General features: G+C 45.8%; 1 protein-coding gene across 3 annotated transcripts; it reads right to left on the bottom strand.

Annotated features, from left to right (window-relative positions):
• Positions 1-1,476: 1,476 nt before the first annotated feature.
• Positions 1,477-21,279, bottom strand: TLX1 (T cell leukemia homeobox 1; the record flags this gene model as incomplete). 3 transcript variants are annotated; one of them, XM_083740195.1, is made up of 3 exons in its annotated part: positions 1,477-2,851; positions 15,538-15,775; positions 20,757-21,279. In XM_083740195.1, the coding sequence occupies 3 exons, from the start codon at positions 21,277-21,279 to the stop codon at positions 2,629-2,631; spliced, it is 984 nt and encodes a 327-aa protein (XP_083596321.1). In that variant the 3' UTR covers positions 1,477-2,628. The 3 variants fall into 3 exon arrangements, with proteins under 3 accessions (XP_083596321.1, XP_083596323.1, XP_083596322.1); XM_083740197.1 differs by having other exon boundaries at positions 1,477-2,700; XM_083740196.1 differs by having other exon boundaries at positions 15,538-15,739.
• Between the last annotated feature and the right edge of the window lie 229 nt (positions 21,280-21,508).

Genomic DNA, 21,508 nt, shown 5'->3' with positions numbered 1-21,508 from the left:
GCCCCTGGGATGCGTGCCATGCCCCCTGGGACACATGCCAGCCACGCCCCCACCTGGTCTCCGCCCCCTGGTGCCAGAGCATGAAGCTCCGTCACCGGCCAGGATACACAATTTTCGCTAATTCTCCTTCTCACTTAAACTTCACATTGTCTCCTTCCCAATAGTTGCTCTGCAGGTTTGGCAGACTGGAATAGAACAGGCAATAGCACAGTGAGAAGGTCAAGAAAATCTAGGGCCCCAAATGTGTGACCAGAAATGCTTCTTCCTGCTAACAGAAGTGGTTTTAGGGTAGTGTGATCGGTTCAGCTGCACTGGGTACCACTCTATAGGTGCCACAACAATGGTGTAGAGCAGGCACGTCCAACAGGTGGATCGTGAACTGGTAGATCACTGGACATCCATGGTAGAAGATCAGTGGCTCAAACGGCCTTCCTCGTTCCTAAAAAAAGCTCAACAACTTTGGCCTGAACCCTAAAAAAGGGGGTAGATGTTTTTAACTCTGTGAGTAGACCGCAGTTCACCACCCCTGCTTTAGAGCAGAGGACGAGGGGGGGTGCCAAATTTTAGTGTCACACAAGATACCACTGAAATGTGAGAGCCCAAAGTCCACCACTGCTGCTAAGGCAGGCTTGGGGAACCTTTGGCCCTCCAGATGTTGCTGAACTACAGTTGCATCCCTGCCCACTAACCATGTTTGGTAGGGCTGATGGGAGTTGTAGTTCTGCAGCAGCTAGAAGACCAAAGTTTCCTCAAGACAAAAAGCCTCCGCTGGATGCAACCCTTTGTCCTCACATGTGAGACTTGAGTTGCCTCTTGAGCTTCTCAAGTTGTTTAAGCAGGTGTCTTCTCATTTCGTGTGTTGGGAAAGTGAAGGCAAAACATTTGTAATGGGAAGAGCGTTCTGATCAGTATTGTGTATTATTACATTTGCATTGCAAACCTGATTGACTCTCATTTCAAAGAGTCATCTGGTGTGTGTTTTTTAAAAAAACCAACCACCTTGGAGTTCCACATATTGCCCTATCTGCTTTACTTTCATTATATCCCATTTGAAAGTCTACACGTTTGTTTTCATTCATTCATGCTCAGCATTGCTTGAAATTAAGCACAAACTTAAGGTTGTCAAGAGGTACACAACTGCACACTCCTGCATTGCGGGGGCTTGGGGGTCCAACTCTACAATTCTATGTTTCTATACACTGAGGCTGCAAAATCAGAGCTTAAAATTAATGCATAATCCCTGCATGCTGGTGAACATGCAGTAGTCCTCTTTCTGTTTGTTCCAAGCAGAGCTTGCACAGGCAGTTGCTGTATAATCTCTGAGCTCATTTGTCACCAGAAGAATTAGCACAAAAACCAGAGAGAGAGAGAGAGAGAGCAGCTTGTCCGGGTTTCATTTTGTTTTGCCCTTTCCACTAACCTGGACTGATTTTTTTCCCTCCTTTTTATTCATTTTTTTCCACATAAATTACACAAACACTTTAGAAAATGAGTACACAAAAAAAGAAACCATCTTATAAGTGCATAACTTAATAATAAAAAAGGGAACTGATGAATGCATTTCAAAACCTCACTGAAAATATTCTTTTCTGATAAATTGCCTGGCTCTGTGTATCATCCGATTTAAAATGGCAGTGATGGTTAGGTTAAAGTAAGTGAAAACTATATGCTGTAGATATCTTTTCTATATTCTTGGAGTTTGCTATAAGAAGTGCTTAAATTAATCACAAGCTTTTCCTCAACGTGATGAAAAGAAAATTGTGAAATGCTGGTCAGGAAATGGGAAAAGAGGGCTTTTCCACCCATGGCAAAGCAGACTTCTCAACCCAAAAGTAAATAAAATATTGAACAACATCATAAACGATACCAAAATAATCCATCAAGTGAAACTGCATTAGCCCTGCAAAAATGCCACAGATGCCTCAGAGTTATTAAACTATAAGTTGATCAATGCAGAGTCTGTGGTAGCCAGGAAAACTGATCACAACCTTCACACAATGGTTTGCAATGTAATGTTTACATTCAACAATAATTCCGGTTTCATTCCTTCAGCAGGGAGAAAATAAGGGAAAGGAGAGAAGCCCAAATAATTCATCTCTGAAAATTAAAAAGAAAAAGAAAAGAGGGAGGTTCTTGTTCATCTGCAGGATCTTACTGTCCTTAGAGGCAAAAAAACAAAAACTAATCCCCAGCTGAAGATGCAGAGGCTGTTCAAAAACATTTCCAATTCAAACTGGTGTCATTATTTTGCTTACAAGTGATCAGTCTAAAATATTTAAATGGGAGAACAAATCCTACATTGCCAGTAAAACTGAATTATATGAGTGGTTTCTCTTGGAAATATTTTTTTAAAAAAGAACAACAGTAAGGTTCTTTTCTCCCCAGAAAAGTCTTCATGAATTTTCATAATCGGGCCTTGCAATCTCAAAGAAGGAGTAGCAAAAGCGATGCCCTTTATTGAAATACTGCCAACATTTTGCCCACTAAGAGAGTATTTGCTTGCATAGGGCACGATCTGGTTGCTGCTTCACCACTCCCTTTTCTGGGTCATAGATCTTCTCCCAATGGCATTGGGTAAGGGCAGCCATTTTGGGACGCCACAGTCCATGCACAGGCAAACTCAAGGCTTCACTCACAGGCCGAGGCTACAGAAGTTACGCTGGTAATCTTCGAGGAGTCATCTGACCATGGCTGGAGGTTCTGGAGGGCAAAGAGAGAGGAGTTGTGAACACAGATGGGGTCTGCTTGGAGGGGCTGGTTGATGGTTTTCTGAAAGGCCTCTTGCTGGAGCTGCATGAGGATGCGATTGGCTTGCTGCCTCTCCGCTTCCCGCTCCTCTGCAGTTTGTCGCCTGGGAGAAAGATGCAGACCGTATCATTTTTCAGTACTCTTGATTTATAAGACTTGCACCCTGCCTTTCCCCCCAAGTTGCTCAAGGGATCATGTGTGGTTCTTCCTGCCCCCACTTTATCCTCAGAACAACCCTGTGAGAGTCAGGATGAGAGTCTGTGCCTGGCCCAACGACGCCCAGCAAGCTTCCTGGTCAAATGAGGATTTGAACTCAGGTCTTCCTGGCCTTAGTCTTAACATCCTGGGGAAACCAATATGATGCCCTCCAGATGTTGTTGGACTACAATTCCCAAGCCTTTGGCTAATTCAAAACTCCCGCCCATCAGATGTCAAGGAAATAAACAACTACATGGCTTTTAGTAAACATCTGAAGGCAGCCCTGTTTAGGGAAGTTTTTAATGTTTGATGTATTTATTGTGGTTTTAATATTCTATTGGGAGCCGCCCAGAGTGGGCAGGGTATAAGTAATAAATTATTATTATTATTATTATTATTAGATTGCCTTTTAAACTCTGAATGGGCAGTGGAGTGTTGTTTTTGTTTGTTGTTATGCTATTTTTTGTGTTTTTAAACTGCCTGCCCCAGATGAAGGGCAGTATAAAAATTTAAGACCTAAATAAATAAAATAAACTCCATAATTGCCTTAACATGGCCATCCTGGCTGGGGATGATGGGAGATGTAGTTCCACAACAACTGGAGGGCACCCTGTTGCCTACCTCTGCTCTAACCACTACACCACACTGGCTCTCTCTGCTTCTGCTTCAGGCCACATCACACTTGTTCAGATGAGCTCCAGAGGAGAGAGTGCAACAACCTTGCAATGCTATCCACTGATTTTATCTCCACATTGCAGATTGGGTTGAGAAAATCGTACTCAACAATGCCACAGCATACTTCCCTGTAATGCTTCAATTGCAGGTTAGAGGGCTGTGCTGGGAATGAGAGAGTGGCTTACTACAGTACCTGGGGAGTGAGGATCCTCTTCAAGAGCAAACAGGGTTATTTCCCCCGGCCCCAGCGCTCAAACCCCAAAAGTCTTTTCAATGTCAGCTTTGGCCTCCATGAAAGCATATTTGGGGTGACAGTTCTGTGGAATAAAATAAGCCCTGGTTGGTCTTGAAGAGAATTATCAGTCCCCCAGGTTTTGTAGTAAGACACTCCCTCATTCGCAGCCCAGCCCTCGAACCTGCAGTCACAGTGAAGTACACATGGAGGAAATAATGGCTACCCTGATGCAACCATTTGATAAATGTTTCTTCCTGGTAGCATAGTAATATGTATGAGCACAACAATCATTTTCTTAAACTGCCAAGCTTCTCTAAATCAACATTGGGGGAACTACTCTTGTCAGCTTGGTCATATCAGAAAAGGATTTCTGTCTTCAGTGGAGATGGTACGCATCTCCTTCACATAAAGGCTTCCTTTACAAAAAATGAAATCTTGTCCAGGTGAAGATAACAGAAAGGAACACAAACTTTGCACACACACACCCCGCCCCCCAAAAGTGCCAGTGGACAGTACAGGATGCCAAAAAGAAATCTGAGCAACACATTGCTTTAAAAAAAAGTAAGAATGCCAACAATAAGTTCTGATAACTATTGTTATGAGTTTGTGGGTGGTAGACACTTCTAAATTCCTGGACCCAGTAAGTGTTAGAATTTAATTAATCTCCCTGAACCTATGGATTCAACAAGGATTAAAGTATAAGCCTTTCTATACTCAGGGACATCCGAAGAAGTTGAATGTTGGAAGATTCAGGACAGAATCCTCTGAACTAGAGGAGATCTGGCAAAAGGTCTCATAGCCTGTTAGCATCTATGAATAAATATGAAGTATTTACACCCAGTACATATTCCTCTCCCATTTAAGTAATGGGGAGGGGGCAGGATACAAAGCTGAATCCATATTAGTATCCTGATCTTAAGAATAAGAATAAGAATAAGAATTCAATGGGATTTAATCAGAAGTTCCAGAAAGTTGATTAGGACTTCCAAGTTAAGAGTCCATAATATGGATAGGAAAGAGCAGAATACCTATAAAGAAACCTAAAACTAAAAAACAGTGAGTTGTTGTCTCATGTGCCAAGTGTGTGCATAGAAAATCTAAATAACACATTTGCAACGTAAAGCTCCCATAATGCTTCTGTCTGAAAGCGCCCTATGCAAATGGAGGTATCGCATAGAACACATTAGCTGAAGGAGCATTGCGTTAGAATGAGACTGATGTCACTTATGACTGGACGGAATGTAGATGAGCTCGGGTCATTAGGGCAATATCCTGGATGACACTTGGAAAGTTTCCCAAAGTATTTATACACCTGCTTTAAATAATTTTACATGATGAAAGTGAAATATATGCCTGTACTGAGCTATTACTGTTGACTAGGCAGGAGGGTTCTTCTAAGGTCCCTAGTGAACACAGTCCAACAGATCTATTGTGGGTCTAAAGAGTAGCACAGCAAATCCCTGTTCGGAGCGTCATGAGAACTTACTGAGAATTCAAACAGATAGTGGGCCTGATCTTAATGATTGTAGGCAACAATGGAAAAGAATGATGAAGACACAAAGAAGGAGAGAGAGGGGCAAAGAAGAAAAGATGGAGGAAGAAGAGGAAGAAACGTTAAAGGAGAATGGTTTGGGTTTTTTGTTTGTTTGTTTTGTTAGAGAGAGAGAGAGAGAGAGAGAGAGAGAGAGAGAGAGAACAAACAGATTGGACAGATTATAAAGAATCTCTCACCTCCCATCTCTTTCACAAAGTCTAAACAAGGCCTGGTGTGGTGAACATAGGAAGCTCCTTTTCAACAAGCCAGACCACCGGTTCGTCCAACTAACTCAATCTTGTCTCCTGATAGTGGTTCTCCAGGTTTTCAGAAGGGGATCTCTCCCAGGAAGCCCTGCCTGGAGATGCCAGGATTTGAACCTGGGACCTTCTGCATGCAAAGCAGATACTTTCCCACTGAGCTACAAGTTCTTGAAGACTTTCAACAGAGCTTCTCTTTGGTGAAAGAGTGAGTCAGATGTTTCCCTGTGGCATTATTTCCAATTTCCTTCTCCCTTTTACAGCAATTGCAAATCCTTTGCCTAAATTTTGCTTTAAGAAGTGGGTTCTGGATTTTTTAAAATTATATCCGTTGTGATGCCAGATCATCAGTTGTGATGCCAGATTAATAAGCCAATTAAAAACTATTAAATATTATGTGCTTAGACTTCACTGAAATCAATTTCCAGGCCTACAGTTCAGGACAGACCCAGCTTTGCTGTATCTCTTCCTGATCTTGCCAAGTTAAATTGGTCCAGTAAAAATGCTCAGGCCTCTTTTATGCATAAAGGTTTCTGCCCAATATCTACACTGTGAAACCAGGCTTGCAAAAGGTGAGAGGGGAACTGAGGCATAGACTTGCTTAGCTTTCCCCAGAAGTGGGCCCACTAAACTGTGGCTCACTGTGACACATTTTGAGGACATTCCTTTACATTTTAGATCAGCAGGATGGCAAATGAGGACATGCCAGGCTCACACCCATTGCTCATTCACTCTCTTGCATGACCCAAAGAGACTCTCCCATCTTTTTATCAAGCCAATCTAATCAGTTGTAGGAGGTTACCTGACTGAGTCTACTATCTATCAACTCCCTCCTCTTCTCTTCCACTTGGTAATAAATTGTTTCAAAACTCTGTTTATATTGAAACTATAGAAGATTCCTTTTTATTATCTTTATTAGTATTGTTCTCCTTACAGTGCTTCAAGTTCAAAGTCCATTACAGTTTTGGTAATAATATTAAACACTTACTGACTGCAATGATTCCAGCAGCCTTAGAATATTTATAGATAGCTGCTACTACTACTAAAAGAGTGAGAGAGACAGAGAGCAGAGAAGTGAAAGTGACAAATCACAGTAGGTATTTTAGCTTCTCAGAAACACAAGAAAACGACCACTTCTCATCTGAAAACCTGTGTTTACCTGTGCATATTCCCTCTTTTCTTTTCTTTTTTATAAAAAAAATTATTATTTTTGGAACACAAGTTTTTAATACACCAGATTTGTATAAAAAAAAAAAGGTGTGTGTGTTTTTTAAATAACAATATGTGTGTTGCTCCATGCCAAGCAAGGATTTGGAGTTGCTTGCATGAAAGGCCCACTTCCTTTCCCCCCTTTTCCTTCCCTGCCTCCTTTTTTAAAAAATACAGATGTTTTCTGCAAGAGCAGTTCTGCACAAAAGAACTGTTTCAGAAACAAAAACACCAGGAACATGCCTTCAGCAACAACAGGTACAAAAAGGCAAACTACATCCCTTTCTTTGGACTGATGGAAACAAAATGGAAGGGGGTGGGTTAGTGATAGACACCATGGAGGGAAACTCTACCACACATGTAAAAAAACAACCCACAACCCACCCACATAATAAGCTTCAGTGAGTTCAGTTGGGTGAAATGTATTTTCTTCCTTTATTGAATTATCCATTGGTGAACAAAATCCAAATTTAATGGGATAGGGAGAGTGCAAGCTGCCAGTTAGATGAGGACAGAGAGATACAAGCAGCTTCAAATCCATATTATGTATACTCCAGGCTGGAGGAGCCCAAAGAGGTAACCTGCATCCCAGGCTCCTTTGGGCACAGTATATTGTTGTTGTTGTTGATTATGATGATGAGTTGAAAGTTGCCATGATTTATGATTAGTAGGTATACAGCATTTTTAATACAGCCTGACCCTAAAATATCCCTTCTCCCGACCACTTACTGCCTATAACCGTATAAGTCTCACTCTGAAAGTGAATGACCTGTATGGAAGATTGTAAGACTTCAAAACAGAGACTTTAGATGGATTATTGTTACCCAATAAAAATCTGTTAATATTTTTTTTTTAAAAAAAGAAAGTAAGTTCCACTGAGTTCCAAGGCACTTGCTGGAGTCGCTCAAGAACCGCTCTTAAACGTAAATAGCAACGCGCACAAACCAACCACAGCAGAGTGCATGCTTAACTGCTGCTGATTTCGATGGGAAGAGGGTCTGTTTTCGATGGGAAGAGAGGGCACTTGCACAACTCCATCTCGCTGACTGCACTGGGCCCTGAACGCTGCTTAACTTCGGCCTCTAAATAACTATTTATCCACCGTCTAATTGCCACCTGCTCGCGTCCTGACATCAGATTTTAAAACGTGCCATTGAAGGAACGCGCGGGCAAGGGAGGAATAATTTTCCATGAGTCATCTCAGGCTCCTCTTTAATAACACATTCAGGGACCTACTTCGCGGAAGACCTGCCCAATTAAAAAACGAAACAAAAACGGGTGCTTGTCTTGTAATTACCGTTTTGCTTTTAATTTAGCTGTGCTGCTGTCCTGGCCCATCTGGCGAAGGCAAAGCAGCGAAGGAGCTCTGAGCTCATTTGAAGACACACCGGTTAGAACAAAAATTAAAGTCAGGGAACGTACTTTCTAGACCCGCACAACTAAGATAAAAGCCAAAGAAGCAAATCTTGGCGCTTGGCACTCCCCACTGATTTCGGTGGGCACATTTACGCATGACGAAAGGGGGCTGAAAAGGGTCAGGATCGGGCTCTCTGCGCGCGCACCTTTCGCACCCACGCCTGGGAGAGAGGTCTAAAAGAGTTTTACAGCCTCGCTCCGCTTCAGGAAAGAACCGCATGAATAATGCACTCGCTTTCTTTCCACCACAAATTCACTCCTGATGCATATTTAATATTGTTTTGACTTCGGAGAGAATTGCAACCCTGCTTCCTCACTTTGATAATTAGTGAAAAACAGATTATTAATTTCAGCGCGGGGCATTTTTCTCAGTTAGCATCACTTGGCGCGGGCAAAAAGGAGTAATTTGTCAGAAAGAGAGAAGCGCTGTCCAGGCTTCTGGAAGGAAGGAAGGAAGGAAGGAAGGAAGGAAGGAAGGAAGGAAGGAAGGAAGGAAGACGGGGGGGGGGTGAGGGAGAGATGGAAGAAGAAGCAAGAGCCACGCGTCCCAGCCCAATTTGTTTCAAGATTGCAAACGGAAAGCGAGCAGCTTAGTTACAGCTCTGTCACAGAACGTCCAGCGCCTTAATTGCAAATATGCAGATAGAAGCAAACCTTCCTAGCACCGAGATAAAGTGTCTCGAGGGAAGGATTCCCGCCCAGGCTGCGCTGGGACCGGTGAAAATGCAGCAAAGGCCGTCTTCCACCACCACCCACCCCAATCTAGGGAACATGACTCACGGCAGCTAAGTCCCAGAGAAGTCTAAGGCTGTTTAAAGGAGTCACGACTAAGTTTCATCGCTGTCAGTAAGCTAAACGCTGTAAAACCTAAACACACTTTATTTGCGGGTAAGTCCGTTCAGTGGGATTTACCACTTCAGAATAAACTTGCCTAGGTTCGTCCTGGAAGCTTATGCAGGCTTCCTTACGAGTAAACCCCAAGTGGGCCTTGCCTTCGATGCAGAAGATCAGGTTGCACCTTGGCTTGGAGTCAATCCATTAATAGCCCAGTCCGCTGTCAAGCTTCTAATAGCTTAATCAATTGCCTGACCCGGTAAAATATTACAGCGCCACAAGTCAAAGGTAGTTGTGATACTACCTTTATGGAATGCCCTCCCCAGGGAGGTCCATCCGGCTCCAGCACTTCGGCCCTTCGGGCAGCAAGTTAAAAGGAGGCTCTTTGATTTGATGCTTCCTCGCTTTCTGTTGACTGGCTCTGATCCTGTGGCTCCGTTTGTTTATTTGTGGGTTGATAGGATTTCTCACCCGCTCTTCACCATAAGGTTTCAGAGTGGGTTACAACAACGTAAGCGCACAATATAAAAACCTGTTAAAATCATTCCCAATCAGAAGTATTGTCTGGGTCCTTTAAAAATATGCATTTCAAGCCTCAAAGGCCAAGGTAACAATATGCACCTTCAGCGTTCTTGGGAAGCTGTAGAATGAAGGGGCCATGTGCACCTTCGTGGAGAGGGAGCGCCATAGCTTAGGGGCTTCCTGCCACAGAGAGTTCCCTTTCCCACCACCCTCCAGACTTCCAAGCGGATGGAACTACCAAGCCCCCCCCCCCCAATTTTCCATTTGTAGTGTGGTTTTAGAGCTGTCGCTTTCCCGATTTTGCAACTTGAATCGCAGCTTAATGCATGTCACCAATCTTGAACTGATTTTGTATTTTGTGCTTTGTTTTCAGCTACTTCCGTTTATGTCTTCGAGACAAGCAGGATGCGTATTTTTAAATAAATAGAAATACATTCATAAAGTTGGAGCCTTCAGTGTGAAATAACAACTACAGCAAACCCCATATAGACTGCCCTGTCTGCCCTAAAGTGGATTACGTTTGCAGATGTGCCTAATGAGACCATGCAGGAGTGCCAACTTGAATAAAATATGGGGCGGGGGCAGGTAAGCCCCATCCTGCATAATCACTCACAAGGCACACACACCCCATTTGACTGGCAATGAGCATCAACTTTTGGGGGCCCTGCTCCTCAACTATTTTATTGGGGGGCTGAAATGCCCTCGGCCCCTAGGAGTTGTCTTCTATGAGACCATGGGTGGTATGCAAGCAGCTTTTACTCAGAGTAGAACCATTGAAATGAATGACAATGAGCAAGTTAGATGCATTAATTTCAGTGGCTGTATTCTGAGTAAAACTTAGATGAAAGCCACCCCATATTTTAATATGAACACAGCCCTAAAGACCAGGCAATGTGAATAAATTCTACTCAGCTTTTAAAATAAAATAAAAGCTACATATCAAGTTCCATTCTTGTGTCACTAGTTATACCCAATTCTAAATAAGTGATTAAATTTCATGGATGCATTTGAACTACAACAATTCTCAAGGCAGTTTACAATTGGAGAGAGAGAGAGAATCAACCATGAAAAAAGTGTTTTTCACCCTACTGAAGCCAATGTAAAGGGAATTACACTGCAAGGATCAGTTTTGTTGTTCTGAAAAGGTTGTGAGGCTGCAATCTGACACAATCATACCCAGGGAGAAATAAGTGTGCCTCCAAGTCACCCAGAAAGTTGAAATACCTTACATACATAGCTCAACACATACTGATAACTATTTTAAAATATATTAACAGACAACATTTGGAACATTCATCTTACAAGCACTCAGCTATGAGATGACGTTTATTGGGGGATTAATGGAATCCCTAATGCCTTACTCTTTTCTACTTTAGCGAAATTATGCCCCCAGCCTTTTAAAAACTATAAATTGAAGGAAAGGTTGAAAACGGATGAAGAGGATTTCTGGTCTACAGGAAGGAAAAGCTCTCTGCTTTGTCCTGTGATAGGTGTGCAGTTTTCAAGCAGATTTTGATCTGGCGGAGCGGGAGGGGACATTTGCAACATCGGGGAGCATAATAGGGACAAAGCCCCTATTCTAAACCGGAGAGTTGTTCTCCCATTGTAATTGCTTCAGTTGTAAAAATAAATCAAATAATAAGAATTTGTATTTTAACAAAGTTGTTTATCTTAACATTCATATTTCTAGAGAATTAGTATCCACTGAAGGGATCGCGTAAACTTAAAGCAAATTCTTGTTTTTATATGTCCTTTTACATCATAGTTCGTTCAATCCCATTTAATGGCTAACAATAATGGTTCACTTTGAGGACGTAAGACTTTTGTTTCTTTGGCAGAACTGCAAAATTCCGACAGTAACCTCCCCCGCCCGCTCACTTAGCGCAGAATATACTCATTTTGAGCAAAAACGTCAAATCTACTTTGATGAAATCTATCCTTGCTCCCAATACTTAAAAAAAAAAGTTTAAACTGCTTATCATGCCCAGTGATGTTTCATGTGAAAGGCATTGAGCTCCCATTTGAAAGCGTTCAAATACATCTTCTGTCGGTGGGTTTTAGGGCCGAAATCTCTTGGGTGCTGTGAAATGTCAGCACCGCAAAACGAAGCGGGCAGGGCAGGGGGACTTGCTCGGGAAAGGACGACCTTGTTTTTACCAAGGGCGAAACTAGGCTTTATTGCACTCGGGTCAAAGAGCCAGTTTGGCACATATCCATGCGCATTTGCATGCACACACAGAGACTGGGCCTGGGAGCCTCAATGGCGCCCCTCTGAAGGCTCCAGGGGCAGAACAAAACAAAACAAAACAGCTGGCTAGCCGCCCCATAGCTACGACTCTGCTTTTACATTCGCAGTGAGGGCAAAGTTTGCTGTCTAGTCTGGCGAATTTAAGACTAAGAAACCGCTAACCACTTTTCTGAGCTTTAAACGCCGGGTTCCTAAGATTCAAACCCGATTGTTAGTTCATGAGAACACGCGGGCGCGGGGGGCGGAGTCGCGCTGGGTAGCTGTTCCCCTCGGCTTCCTCAGGTGCACGTCGGAAGGGCGGCAGAGAACCTTTGCGGGCACAGGATTTCACGCGATCCGGAAGGTTGTAGATCACTAGGAAGCCTGTAGAAAGAATTCTTTCCATCCCTGCCTTCAGAAGCTTGTTCTGTAAGCTCATGGGGCTATTCTCTGTTGATCTCAGGTTCTGCTTGCTGGTTTCTTGTGAGCCTCGGGAGGGGGGCACTATACTAACAGCACTGGACTAGACATAAGAGCCTAGCGGCCGAGGTTGAGAGGGCCGTCCTCTCCCCCCCCCCACCACCACGTTGATGGGCATTGCCATTCAAATGGTGTGCCTGCACAACGGCATGTGATCGATTATGTGGGAAGGGGCTTACTCCCACCCCCACCCCATATTTTATTAAAGTTGGCACCCCTGGGACTAGATGAGCCTTGGGTCTGATCCAGCAGGGGTCGTCTTATATTCTTAAAGGCAGAAGGTATGAAGGCACCAAGGTTCAGCACAGGCTTCCACGAGTGATCTGGAAGCAAGCGTGTACCCCTGAAGGCTCCCGGCTTCCCTAGTTTCCTTGAACCGTTGGTCCACCTTGCTCAGTATTGTCTACACTGACTGGTAGCGGCTCTCCCGGATTTCTGGTAGAGTTCCCTCTCCCAGCCCTATCTGGAGATGCTGGGGAGCAAACCTGGGTCCTTCTGCATGCAAAGCAGAGGTTCTACCATTGAGCTTTAGCTGTGGAAAGACAGTGGAGAGGCTATTGGCACAGCCGTGACCCGCACGCCACCCGTTTGTTTTTTACTAACCCCTCAAAAAGGCTTTAACTCCGCATTCTACAAACACGTGTTTAAACTTGCTGGTTTCATAACGCCCATTTTCAAAAAGGGCATTGGCGTTTTATCATGCGCTTAGCGCTTGTAACCTCCACTGTAAAAGTCTTTGGGAGACTCCCCCGCCCCATGTATAGTTTCTTATATTAAAACTGGAAACCCAGACTTTCTCAGGGTTATTATTCTATTATAAGATTCTATTTTTCTCTCTCTAGGAAGTGACTCTGAAAAACGCTGGTTCCCTGGAGGCCCTTGAACTCACCTGGGCAAACCATTTAGAGTGGTACCTCAGGTTACATACGCTTCAGGTTACAGACTCCGCTAACCCAGAAATAGTGCTTCAGGTTAAGAACTTTGCTTCAGGATGAGAACAGAAATCGTGATCCGGCGGCGCAGCGGCAGCAGGAGGTCCCATTAGCGAAAGTGGTGCTTCAGGTTAAGAACAGTTTCAGGTTAAGAACAGACCTCCGGAACAAATTAAGTACTTAACCCGAGGTACCACTGTACTCCGAATTCGCCCTGCTGCTCTCTTACCCGCAACAGCGCAATCCTAGCCATGGTTTCCTTTGAAATGGGTCCTGCCGCGTTCAGTCGTGCTTACTCCCAGATAGATTTGCAACCTAACAGTGACATCCTATGCACGTTTATTCGGAAGTGAATTCTGTTCCGTTAAATGGGACTCCCAGAAAAGCGTGAGCGGATTGGACTGCAGTCTAATTCAGTATCATACTTCTGATTGGCAGGCTGGTCTCGCGCGCTCCTCCCTCTCCCCAAAATACCCATTATTTATGTATTGCTTCATTTACACTCCACCGTTCCTCCAAGGAGCCATTCGTGGTTCTCTTTCTCCCCATTTTATCCTCACAACAACCCTGTTAGGCTGAACAGCTGCGGTGCGCCCAATATCACCCCAGTGAGGTTAGTGGCTGAGCAGGGATTTGAACCCTGGGCTCCCAGGCCCTGCGTCCAATACTACACCAAGGCGGCTCTCTCACTATTAATAGTAGCAATAGCAATAGTGCTAATAATACTATTAACCATCTCCTGCAAATTAAAACAAAAATACCCAGGGGCGACGCCTTTCCTTTCCTAGGGTGGGGCAGGACTTTGAATCCGATTAAATGCTCTGTTGAGAAGAACAGAGCACGTGCAAAATGAGGCCTCTTTTCTACACTGTCCCTGAAGACAGAGGAAGAACATGCAGCCGCCTACAGAGTATCTCTGGCAGGGGCTTCCTTCACCTCGGCTCCACGCTGCCCTGGCCATGACCAAGATTAGCGAAGCGCCTCCTTCAGAAAGTTATCCAGGGCTCCAGGAACCTTCGCTCACTTCCGACAGCCGGATGTACACTTGGACCCTCTCAATACAATGCCTCTTGATTTGTTTCTGCAACTATAGCAACGGGCCCGAGACCCTTTCCCGCCGATCCTTTTGTTTGAAAAGGCAAAGCGCAAGAACACCTCCAAGCCCCCTCCCTCCCCCCGGAAAGCGGTCAATGGATAGGCTGGAACGCCGTTAACCCTTCCAGTGGCAGGCCATCAAATTCTCTAGCTCTGAAAGGAAGGCGAATTGTGAGACAGGCTATGCACGTGACAATTTAGAAGGCTCACGGCTTGGGGGAGGGGGGCGAGCGCAGGCAGATAGATGATGCCAGCATCTGCTTCATCATAAAACATCCACGGGGGGGGGGGGGGGTTGTGGACAAGCGTTTTTGTCTGATGTGCAAAATTCGGGACATCCGAGACTTATAAAGAGGTCTGAAACGGGGACTGAAAAGAATGCAAGAGGCTGTCAAACGTGGAAGCGACTGGCTCGACGAAAAACCGAAAGGAACACGCGGCAGGCAGAGATAACAGAGGGTTTAAATAACGCACATATACATTGGTATAGATAAGGGAGACATGAATTCAATAGGTGTCATAGACAGGTCCCTTAATACTGATTCCGCTTGCAGATATGACTTCCTGGGTAAAAGTATTCCGCTGCTCCCAACCAACTCAAACTTCAGGGTCGTCATGTATTAAGCAAGCTGCACGTGCAGACAAGGCTGCGGAGAACCACTTAGAGCATGAACAATAGCCTCCCATTCATCGCGCGCGGAAGACACTGCGAGTCAATAGAATGGCGCCACTGTCGCGCGGCCGCGCGCGCACACACACATCCCATCCGCCAATAATGGCTTGAGTCACAACTGGCTCACACCTCAGGGAAAAGAGGCAGGTTCAGGCAACCCCGAAGGCCCATCTCACCCCCACCCCCCACAAAAGGAAGAAAAAACCCAGAGGAAGGCAAAGTGCAGGAGCGGAGGTACCATTACTTGGCTCTGCATCCTAATGTAGGAGTTGGCTGGAAAGTGAAGCCCACAGAGTTAATGGGGCTCCCCCCTTTTTTGGGGGGGGGAGGGCATATTTAGATCAGATGGCAGGTCCAGGCGCATCCCAGGGCCCTTTCACGCTTGCAAAGAGGAGAATCTCTCTCTCTCTCTCTCTCTCTCTCTCTCTCTCTCTCTCTCTCTCTCTCACACACACACACACACACACACACACCACGAGGCCTGGCCTCGGCCGCTCACCTCCACTTTGTCCTCCTGTTCTGGAACCAGGTCTTGACTTGCGCGTCGGTCATTTTCAGTGCCTTGGCCAGAGCCGCCCTCTCGGCCGAGGCCAGGTACTTCTGCCGATGGAAGCGCTTCTCCAGCTCGCAGATCTGCAGGCGGGTGAAGGAGGTGCGGGGCTTCTTCTTCTTGGGGGGCGTCCGGTTCTGGTAGGGGTGACCTATACGGCGTGTTACAGTGAACGGTGAGAGGGCCACTGGAGGGGGAGACAGGGCGGGCGGGGGTGGGGGGTGGGGGCAAAGAAGCAAGCGGCGACATGATCAGGAGGGGTCCACAAGCGTCGGCAGAGGAGAGACAGAAAGAGACAGACAGACAGTCAGAGAGCGAGGCTGGGCCGAGGAGAGCACAGGAGGAAATCCCAGCCACAGAGGCAGACACCCCCACTCCCCTCAAGACACGCTATGACCCAAAATCCCCACCCTCTCTTCATTTAGCCCTGCGAAGGGGAAAGTGGAAACCTCTCCAAATTTCTCTCCGAAGATCTCGACTTGCCTGAGCTTCTCCAGTTTTATTTATTTATTTATTTACATCATCCTATTTATTTCTATCGCCCCAAGAGCCTCTGGGTATAGACGTACACATGTAGAGCACTACGACGACATCTATCAAGTTAGTAAACTAGCCACGAGACTAGTCCCCTGGATATTGAAAAGACTTCAGATCTAATCTGGGGGCTCTTGGTGGGCCGGGAGACGAGTTGGAAAGGAGTTCCAAAGATGGGATATTCTCGATACAAGCAGACAGGCCCTTGAAGACTGAAACTGGGGTTTCCCTTTCCCCCTCGCCCCTCGACGTAAGACAAAACTGGACTGAATGGTCCACAGGGCACATTTATCGAAGGCTTTGAGACCAGTGGAACAATCCACAAAACATCTCCGTCCATTTTCCCAGATAGGGAATCAAGGATGAGAAGGGTTTGTCCCTAGCTGACTTTGGGGAGGTGACCGAGGATGAAACACCTCAGGTTGGTCCATTAGAAGTCACTTTCTGGGGGTTCAGCATTCCGCCCCCCCCCCCCGCAAAGCAACAATAAAACAACAACAACCCCGGAATGGGCAACATGACAGTAACTCGGGACTCGGGCGCGACTTTTTTCAAAATACATATGTAATCGTGCAAAACGTTGGCTAAACCTACCCTCTAAGGCTGAGCTTTGCTGCCTCGCTAGCCCGGAGGCCAGCGCAGAGCAACACCGCGAGCGAAATGAGGACAAAACTCATTTGGGCCTCGCAGGAGTCACGAATCACTGCAGCAATTAAATCCTATTAATGTTTCACCGCACCCGCTCCTGCCCCCGAAGGCTTTAGTTTTGCAAAGACTGAAGCAGCTCTGACTTTCAGGCAATTTCCCTACCAACCACTTTGGTTTATTTCCCCCCGAAAACGTTGCTACGGGTGATTCTCAACACACGAATCAAGGCCCACTGAAATCAATGGGGCTTATTTCGAAATAAAATGTAGGACTGGGTCATAAACATTGGGTCGAATTACCTCGGAAGAAAAGGGTGCAGAGCGTCAGGCTATGAGCAGCGGTGGTAAAGTTGTAAGGGTTGGGGATCCTGGAGCCCCTATCAGGCCCGGGCCAATGCGCAGGGATGATGGCAGTGGTGACCCAACAACATTTGGAGGTTACTCATCCCTGCTGTAAACCTCAGCCCTAAGCTAGAAAAAGCCATTGAATACAATGGGACACCCTCCGAAGAAAGACGCGCGGGATTGCGCTGTAAGGCTTACCAATGAACTAAGTCTCACTCAATGCAAATGCGCTTACTCTCGAATCAGTGCGCACAGAACTGCAGCCATCGTGGGACTTAGTGTAGAACGAACGTGGTTAGAATTGGGCTACACTTCTCCCTTCCCCCCGCCCCCCCCCGAAAAACTACGTTGCTCTTTGGGTGTTACTGTGTTTAAAGCGGATGCAGTTCAATATAATCGATAGAGCGTTTCATGAAATACTGAGAGCACTTGCTTGTTTAATTTTAAAAATACAATTCACACGCACACGAAACCTGCGGGTTGCTTTTAAAGGAATGCTCGTAAAAACTATTAAGAATACGGACGAAGATTATTAGGTAAAAAGCGGGTGGCATGAGTCGCGCGTGTGTTTGAGGGGGAAGGAATGGGAAATGGGCCGCGTAATCAAAGATATTCTTTTGATTTTTCATACGTTGTCGTTTTGATTTTAAATCGATGCAATGTGGCCTGTTTTCCGACCTTTCCGATGCTGGCGTGAAATCATTCTCAAATGGCAACAACAATCTGCTATGTAAGTAACAAAACAGAGCAAAAACAAGCAAGCCCCCCAAATACTATTTAGATTGCTTTCTCAACTTTTCCTCTCCCTTGTGATTAGTCTTTCCTATGGAAGATGTTTTCCAAAAACCACTGTGGCAAGATTTTTACATTAAACTTTCCGACGCGGAAAACAAAAGGATTTAAGAGTCACTTGGGGGTTGAGGACGGGGACCTTTTGGAGTGTTGCCTCTGGTTCCAAGTTTGACTGGGAATTAATCTGTTAGATAGGACACTTAACAGCGCGATCCTCCAACACCTCTCTATTCAGGCCTAATGTACTTTTTTCTCCTTTAATTTACAAACAAACAAAAATACTCCAGGCATTTATAGGGGCAGCATGGAGCGAAATACATACTGTAAGCTTGAATTGGGAGAACTGGAAATAAGTTGGAAGTAAGGGGAAGGCGGTAGGTGAAAAATATGAAATGAGTTTATTTTAGTGTTTGTAACCCCCCCCCCCCGTCCTAGGATATCTGAACGCTGATTTATAATTTAGTGGCAAATCCGAAGACTTTAAGAGACTTTCAAAATATCTTTATTTATGGCTAGATTCGATTGCAATCCTATGCACTTTTTACCTAACAGTTAGTGAAACTGTACATAGCGGGCCTTACTTCCGAGTAAACGTGCATGCTATTGCGCTGCTTATGAATATTAAAGAAGCGTTCCACAGGAAAGCGAGGAAAATAAATTCCACCAAACGCTCCGTATATTTTATCGCACAGCTCCCAATCCACACACACGTGTTTCCCTCAAGTTTAACGCCAACAATTTTCCTATTTTGCCCGAATGCTTTCAGCGGAAGGCAAGGGGAGAGAGGACGAGGTAGGCCTCTAACTTGCTGCAGGAGCCTCGTCGGAAGAACAAACCAGGGAGCCCAAGGCGCTCTCGTTGAAATAAATGAATAAATCAGACTGCACTTTTTAAAAAACCTTTTTAAAAATCGTGCTCTAAAAGCAAGCGGCACAGAGCTACGCGGACTGCAGCCGTCTCATTGAGGCCTGGAAATCATGGCTGCAATACGTAATAAAATAAAATAAAATAAAGGCTGCGGAGGGAATGCAAGATAACATCTACATTTCTATATTTTATTGGGTCTTCAGTAATAAAAGACTAGTTCTTACGGGTCTTGCTCCTGGGATTCTCCTCGCTCCTCCAACGAAACCCCCGGTTTCTCCCCACCTTGGGGCGTTTTCCCTGCTGTGGAATAACAACATCCTGGAAACCCTCCTGAAACCGAAGCGGGGCGGAGGGTTCGAGGTTCAAACCCAACGCGGATCGCAGGCCTCGGCGCGCGCGGCGCGTTGGGCGCGCTCTATTCGGTGGAAAGACCCCGACTGCGCGGGTGTTTATCTGCCCATCTGTCTTGTTTGGGTCTCTCCAAACAGTCATTGGTTTGAACTTTACAACCCCCCGGGAGATAGGTAAGTTGCCAGCCCTTGGGGTAATCCTATCCTTCTCCAAGCGAAGGATAATGGGGATTTTATTGATGAAGCTCGGGTTTCACTCTTTAAATTAAAACTGAAATATTATGGCCGTTATTGTTTGCAGTGGGAGGGGAGCGGGGCAGGAAATCCCCGAGATGTTCCGAAAGCCACCGGTTTATGTGGCGGTTCTCCTTCGAACGGATCTGCCTCTGAACTAATATACATTTTGATCGGCTCCCACATTCTGTTTCGTGCATGTATAACAGCAGCGCAGATCTCTCCATTTACAGGCCAGAGATTCGAGAAAAGACTGGATCCGAAAGGAGGCGCAAAAGGAAGACGTAGTAGTTCCCAAGACCAGACTATTGATCGGCCACTCTCGCCCCTGCCATTCGCATCTGGATCCTGTCCCTTTTCATTATTTATATTACAGATCAGCATCACGTAATGCCGTCTGTCTAGGGCTGGGAAACATGTATATGTGTATGTGTATTTGTATAGAAATTATTTTATAAAGGCACGCGCACGTGTGCTGTATATTCTATTGAAAACAGTCGTGAAGGTTATTAAAATGTTACTTGAACATTGAAACAGGCTGTTCTTTCGGCAGTAGATGAAGAATTATTACTTTTTATAAACATAATTATTTGGCCAAAATGTTATATTTTACACACATACACTATTCGCCTGACCACATTGTAAGTTACTGTTGTGGTGGTGATTATTGCTATTAGTGGTAGCATTTATTATAGCCTTTCAAATAAATAAATCTGTCACAGTTTTAAGAGCTATAGAGAGCTATAGCCATGTGAGGGGAAGGGGGAATTCAGCTACAGTAGGAATGCATCATTTATAAATTCATTCGCGTGAGTACTGGGGCTGGATCACCCCACCAATTGAAAAATAAAAATAAAGGAGACCTCAGCTTCTATGAATGTCATTGAACAAAGTCTGGATAAACTACGGATTATTAGCATGTCAATTCCATTTCTGGGAGAAATACTTGAATAGCTCGAGAGGGTGAAAGCCTACTTCTTCACTGAAAATTTCAACAACATTAGAACCTCGGGATAACAGTGCTGTCAAATACAGCCAATTTAATAATGATAATCAATGTGATTAAAGTTCTCTACTACGGAGGCCTCTCTTTTTTTTACCGCCAAATCCCAGGCATATATATGAGCGCTCTAGTGGGCCATAAATCTAAGATCAATCCATCAAAGCTATTTACAAATCACGCCAATCGATGCCATTAAACCAGTTACAAATCGTGCCCAAGGCCTGCCCGGTAGGTTTGTTGCTTAGGGGCAGAGAAGGGACGTTCCATCTCCGAGCCAGTAAGCTTGTTTTTGTTTTTCGGGTGCGAGAGAAGAGAGAGGAGAGCGAGTGAGCGAGTGAGCGAGCGACGGGGGAGACTAGTGCAGGTGTGCAGCAGGAGGGAAAGAGACCCACTCACCTGTGAACCTGTCCTTGGTGTAGCGCCTGTTGCTCTCCATCCAGGGGAAAGTCAGCCCCGTGAGATTGTTCACGGACGGGACGGTGGGCACGGCCGTGGAGAGAGGCTGGTGGACGCCTCCGGTCAGGGGTCTGTGCGCCGGCACCCGGATCACGCCCCCGGCCGCGTTGAGGTTATTTCCGTTCATGGTCCCGACCCCCAGGTTCATGTTGTAAGACCCCGCCAGAGAAGCCATGCTGCAAGCCCCGCCGTTGCTGTAACCTCCGGCGGAGGACGACCCTCCTCCTGCTGCTCCTCCTCCGCCGCCGCCGCCGGCGCCGGTGGCCGAGCCGTAGTGGCCGGCCATGGGGTTGTACGCGCTGCTCACCACGCATCCTCCCAGGCCGTAGTCCGCCACGTCCTGCAGGCGCGCGTTGGAGATCATGCAGCTGCCTTGGTCCGGGTTGTTGAGGATCTGGTCGATGCCGAAGCTGATGGGCTCGGCGTGGCTCTGGTGGAGGTGGTGCGCCCCTAAGTGATCCATGCTGGGCCCACAGCCACCCCAAAGAGGGCGACTTTTACCCTCCCCCCTCCACCACCTCCACCACCACCTCCACCTCCTCCTCCCTTCTTCTTCTTCCAGGCGAGAGGTTTTTTCAAAATACGCGCAGCTTTCCTGGTCGCGCTTCACTTGATCCCAAAGAGGTAAAAAAAAGGAGGATGGAAGCGGAGGAAGGAAAAGCTGGGGGAAGGGGGAGGGGGAGGGTGTGGGG

This window comes from Podarcis gaigeae, assembly GCF_964106915.1.
Source record: "Podarcis gaigeae genome assembly, chromosome: 5".
Lineage (NCBI taxonomy): Eukaryota > Metazoa > Chordata > Lepidosauria > Squamata > Lacertidae > Podarcis > Podarcis gaigeae.
This window is presented reverse-complemented; position numbering and strand designations above follow the sequence as displayed.